Below are 6,116 nucleotides of genomic sequence, written 5' to 3' on the forward strand. Positions count from 1 at the left end.
GCCACCGGTCTGTATCCACAGCACACACCCAAATGTCTGTTCATGGGGATCCATCATGCCAGAATCGTCACAGCTCCTCTACAGGAAGTCTGAGAGCCTCACATGGTGTGGTCAGCATTGTTCCCTGAGCTGAGCCCCATAGAGCACATCTGGTACCACCTGAAGCAGATAAAAGAGAAACAAAATAAACAGACAGTTTTGAAATGATACCACGGGTAAACACTGTAACTAGTGGGGATGACCCACTGAGCTTGATAGGACTAAAGTACCCAGAATGTAAAGGTTCCCAACGTCAGGTGGCTGTAGCTGGTCATCAGGACAAACCACAGGCCCCATGGCAAAATGGTTCTCAATAAAATGGGCCTGGGTCACAACAAAAGCAATGTCTGTGACTCCACCAATAAAGTGTTTTCATGTGAGATGAGTTGGCACGAGAAGCAAGAACCGAAAGGCTGTCTTTTTTTTATCACGGCTGGATCAAAGTTTTTGAATGGCATGCCCGGAAACTTTTGACTTTCAATAAATTTGTCCTTCACCCTGCACCCTGCCGATATCCAGCTGTCAATCATGTTCTACATAGAAATTTTACAATGTGCCCTTGATGTTGTATGCCAGCATCAGTCTTCTTCCAACTGATCGTGGAAAGATAAAGTATAGTTTTCACTTGATCATAATAGTAACGGAAATGTAAAAAAAACAAACATTTCAAACAGAGGCCAACAGATTCCTTCACATTTCTAAGAACAAAATAAAAATCTTAATAATGGCTGAATATTAGATCTTTGCCATCTGTAATATCTGAAGTCATTTTGCGCATTCATATCTGTGAAGGTCATTAAATACGTCATTTCTCTCCTCTGTGAACAGGTTGAAGAGGTTGATAGCTGCCTTCAATGGTGCAGGTCATCGACCACCATCCAGCCATGGCGCTCCAAAAATGAATATTTGTCAGTGCTAATGGACTCTGGGATATACTGAGGAGCACATCATGGTAGCTACTTTCTGCCTAAAGGTGACAGTGTGCCACAGAGCCCGAGCTAAAACTAAGTGATCGCTGATGCGCTGGCGTCTGTACATTAGCTGCAGCAAGAGCCTGCACGGGATGGAAAACTGTTGTCACCTGCTGGAGGAGCAGAAGAGAGAGGAATGAGACATGAAGATGTGGAAAGACGGTCCTTCGCCTGGTCGCTGTCTTCTAATGAGACCATGAATGATTTTGACACCCTGGAGAGCTGTCACAACTGCAGCTCCGTCAGCCTCCCACAGGTGGACATAGTGAAGGCAGTGGCTTTGGGAATAGTGCTGCTGGTATTTGCTGTGTTTGGAGTCCTTGGCAACATCCTGGTTATTTTGTCTGTTTTGTTACATCGCCACTGGCGATCGGTGACACATTACTTCATCGCCAACCTGGCAGCGGCAGACCTTCTGCTCAGCTCTGCAGTCTTGCCTTTCTCTGCCACCTCTGAAGCTCTGGGCAGGTGGGTGTTTGGACGGGTCTTCTGTGGGGTCTGGGCTGCGCTGGACGTCCTCTGCTGCACCGCCTCCATCCTCAGCCTGTGTGTGATCTCTATTGACCGATATCTGGCGGTCAGCTATCCTTTGCGCTACCCTGCCATGGCCACTGGGCGACGAGGCCTGACGGCAGTTGCTGCTTTATGGGGTCTCTCCGCTGCCATATCCGTAGGTCCTCTCTTTGGTTGGAGGGAGCCGGAACCCGAAGATGAAACTGTGTGCCGCATTACTGAGGAGCCAGGCTACGCTTTGTTTTCGGCGCTAGGATCTTTCTACATTCCCCTGGTCATCATCCTGGCCATGTACTGTCGAGTGTATCACGTGGCCAAGAGAGAAACAAAGTCTCGGAACAGAGGCAGCAAAGACGATACTGAAGGGGTGATGCTCCGAATTCACAGAGGAAACAATGTTTCTGAAGGTACATCGGAAGGCAAGAAGGACAATGAGCCAAGACGTAAAGGTCTCTCCCTGCTAAAGCTGTTGAAGTTCTCAAGAGAGGAAAAAGCGGCAAAGACCCTCGGCATTGTCGTCGGGTGTTTCATCCTGTGCTGGCTCCCTTTCTTTCTGGTGTTGCCCATCGGTAAGTGCCCTGGCTTAATGCACCACGCAAAGACAAGACATGAACGTGAATGACATGAACGTGAATGACATGAACGTTGAATGTTATGGTTTACTACTCTGCCTGAATGTGGGAGACAAAGGAGAAAAAGACAGAAAATCTAAATATAGCATAGCAATATGGTACCAATTCCTAAACCGAAAATGCACCAGACCAAACCTACCAAAATGAAATTTCTGTGCACCAATACACCCCTATCACTCATTCATTGTGATAGAAATATTACTTTTGAACCACATACCTGTTCATTTTGCTGGCAAAAGCACAGTTTTTTCAACAGAATATGAAAAAGGATCAGCATCAAATGTTTTTTTTTAATCCTGTCGAACATCGAGTTGACCGGTTGAAGAGCAGAGACATTTTTGTCCGACATTCTTCAAGATCAGTTTTTAGCAAGTGTTTGTACCTGTCCCAGAAAGTTGTCAATCACACTGAATAAATCCTTAAAGGGACAGAGGGAGGATGGAGGAAGTCAATAACAATGATCGGCGCCTGTTAGAAGTCACAACGATGAGCGGACATTGATAGATGTGGCACAGGAAAAACAGTTTATTCAGCTAGGATACAAGAAGTGTTGGAAATGATCCACAGCTGTGGAGAACAAATTGAGGGGGAATAAAAGGCTGTGCGTGCAGTGGCAGCATTTAACAGATCTTCCAGTCAGGCCAAATATAGACACATTAGTCATGCATTGCAGTTACATTTAAACTGTGCCAAGATCCCTGTTTCTAATTTTCACATTTGGATGATTTTCATCTGACAATACAGCATGGATCCATTGTTTTCTTTTCTTTTTCAATTAAACCCCAAAATAGCTCCTACTGAGATTTCCATCAGCTGCCTAGCTGATTTTTGGATGAAGCTTACATCCTCATGTTTATTAAGCTTTTTGGGTTATATATGAATGTATATATATATATAACATGTATAGATATATATATATATATATATATATATATATATATATATATATATATATATATATATGTTGAAATGAGTCAGTGGCACTGAGTCTGAATAATTTCCATATTAGCGTATGTGATGATGTGTTTTGTCTCTAAACATTAGCGTGGTCCGCCGCTCACCCCCCACTGTGCCTCAACGCCACTGGAGTTTCTCAGAAGGAATGAAGGAATTCAATTACCAGGCCCGAAATAGCGCAAATAAAACATCACATTGGAGTCAAATGAGCTTCTAGTGTGGGATGAAATTGAATGAACCAGAGCTTCGCTGTGCTTCTATGAATGCTATTATAGATAACAAACATGAGGCTTAATGGGCTGTAATGCTCAGACCCTCTGGAGTCGGTCGCTATTTTGTAAGTTCCGCATTTCAATGGTGACAGACCTTCATGGCTCACAGAGCACAGCTCATCCTCAATGAAGGACTGACAAATTTGAATCGGCACTTATATTCCAGACTGTCGCTAATGTTTCAAAGAGAAGATAAAACATCCTGAATGTCAGTCCAGTTATTCCAGAGGACAATATATATATATATATATACACAGTGGTACCTCAGTTCTCGACCATAATCCCTTCCAGACGGCCGTTCGAGAAGGGATTTGTTTTGTTCCAAGTCTTAAAGCAGGCTTTTGTAGGAGTGAATGTAGAGTGTGTGCTGCAGGTGGCTGTTCCTCTATGTGTGTGGCCGCTGCATGTGGGAGGGGTTGCCGAGTGAGTGATGTCTCTCCAGAAGTGAAGAGGTGCCCGGTGCGTGTCCAGCTCTGAATGTGCGCTTCTGTGCAGTTTGGCTGTGACAAAGTCATAAACCAAGTAACTTAGCTCTGTCCCAGACTCGCCTCATCCCTGTCCCAGCTCCAGCCCACAACAGGACATCAAACCCTGGAGTGAGCGCTCCAGCCTCGGAGGTGTGGAGAGCGAGCACCTCCCCTGTGACACTCTACCACGGTCCTGTGCGGAGACAGGAAAGGTTTTACAGCTCAATATCAGAATCAGAATCAGAATTTTATTTATTGCCATGGTCAGTGGGGAGCCCACCAACTAGAAAGTGTTGTCAGAAAAAAGTGCTGAGAGAAAATAATATATATAAATAATTAAAATAAAATATATAAATAAATAAAATAACAACAAGGCTGTTCACCAATTCAACAGTCTGACGGCCGAGGGGAAGAAGCTGTTCCTGTGACGGGAGGTTCTGGTCTGGATGGACCGTAGCCTCCTGCCAGAGGGCAGAGGAACAAACAGTCCATGTCCAGGGTGAGAAGGGTCGGCTCTGATCCGACCTGCACGTCTCTGGGCCCTGGAGACATACAGGTCCTGAAGAGGTGGCAGGTTGCAACTGATCACCTTCTCAGCAGAACGTACGATGCGCTGCAGTCGGCTCTTGTCCCTAAGGGTGGCGCTGTTGTACCAGACAGTGATAGAGGAGGTGAGGATGGACTGGATGATGGCCGTGTAGAAGTCCACCAGCATCTTCGTCGGCAGTCGTAGTTTTTGTAGCTACCTCAGGAAGAACAGTCAGTAAATGTAGCTAACAGAACACGTCTGCTCCCGCCTTCAGAAATATATTTTTGTGTTTATATTGTGTTTTTGTGTAGCCAGTCACCAGCTAGACACTGAAAACCAGACTGTTGGTATTCTGTGATAAGAGCTGATGACTTCACCCCACCAGAGAGGACTCTGCGTGCGAGCATCCACTGCCGAAATTTCAAGTTTACATTTTGAGCGGAGCCGAATGGTGTTTTCCAAGAACGGCACAGGGGACCATCCGCAGCCTGAATTTGCTCAACCTTTCTCTGTTTTCTAGGCTCCATCTTCCCCTCCTGCAAGCCATCAGAGACTGTCTTTAAGATCACCTTCTGGCTGGGTTACCTCAACAGCTGCATCAACCCCATCATCTACTCCTGCTTCAGCCAGGAGTTCAAGAAAGCTTTTCAGAACGTGCTGCACGGACGGTGCTTGAGAACTGTGTCACCACCAGCTATCAAACTGCAAGGACAGCAAACCGGCCATTCCACACGCGCCAGTCCCGCTCTCAACAACCCCACCCCAAATCATGGCCCCGATTCCTGGTGGGGCTGCTGTACGTCACTAACAACTTCATCGACATCTGTGGCAGAAGCAGCTCAATCTCAGAGGCCGGAAACTCAGGGGCAGCGAATGCTGAAGACCTGGTGTTTTTCAGCAAGAACAACGCAGGAAGGAAAGGAACCCTCCAACTATGGCTCAACAAAAGTCTTACACCTTTCACTGGGCATGAGTGGGGAGGCAGTTTGAAGAATGTGAGAGCACCTGCATAGGTGCAGACTGGCAGGAGAGATTTGTAACCTGCGTACTTCAGTTGTAAAGATTCTCAACGCCGTTGAGAAGATTATCAGCAATGCTTTGCAGCCATCAAGGACCCGGAGGGTTTTAGAATAGTGACTCAAAAGTGACACCATCAGTGTCTTTTCACATTAGCAAGAGATTGGGATTTCTGGCTTCATAAAATGCAGTGCCCACGTTTTCTCAAAAAGGAAAAAAAGCATGCCACAAATGGCCACTTTTAAAGAAACACACTTGTTCATTTTTAAGCTTTGATTGTGCGAGTGCTTAAAAGCGGCATAATTGCTTGAACTGTCACGGTTAAATGTGTTGAATATAATCAAGGCTTGGTTCGCTCAAATCACTTAAAAAAAGGCAGGCTGTTCACTCAGTTTGCTCTATTCCACAAGTGCATGAAAAGTGAAATCAGTGAAAACCAGAGGAGGTCCTTTGTTACCAAGTAGGTCGATGAAAAACCAAAATATTTTGCACTTTCTGTGGCTCTTTTGACTCTCCTCCAACCTGTTTCCATATTTATATATATATATATATATATATATATATATATATATATATATATATATATATATATATATATATATATATATATCAATGGCTCATCAGTTGATACATGATGAGCCATTGCTCTTCGGTGTAAGTATGAGAGCAGGTTCATGAGTAGGTTCAAGACTCACAGTTGTCAGAGCATTAAGGATCAG

The 6,116-nt window shown here is 44.9% G+C and overlaps 1 protein-coding gene across 1 annotated transcript; it reads left to right on the forward strand.

Annotated features, from left to right (window-relative positions):
- Positions 1-1,206: 1,206 nt before the first annotated feature.
- adra1ab (adrenoceptor alpha 1Ab) lies at positions 1,207-5,370 on the forward strand. The gene is made up of 2 exons (XM_053885584.1): positions 1,207-2,092; positions 4,901-5,370. Exons 1-2 carry the CDS (start codon positions 1,207-1,209, stop codon positions 5,368-5,370), a joined length of 1,356 nt encoding a protein of 451 aa, XP_053741559.1.
- The last annotated feature ends 746 nt before the right edge of the window (positions 5,371-6,116 follow it).

The sequence above is a fragment of the Synchiropus splendidus genome, chromosome 1, assembly GCF_027744825.2.
Source record: "Synchiropus splendidus isolate RoL2022-P1 chromosome 1, RoL_Sspl_1.0, whole genome shotgun sequence".
Classification (NCBI taxonomy): Eukaryota; Metazoa; Chordata; class Actinopteri; order Syngnathiformes; family Callionymidae; genus Synchiropus; species Synchiropus splendidus.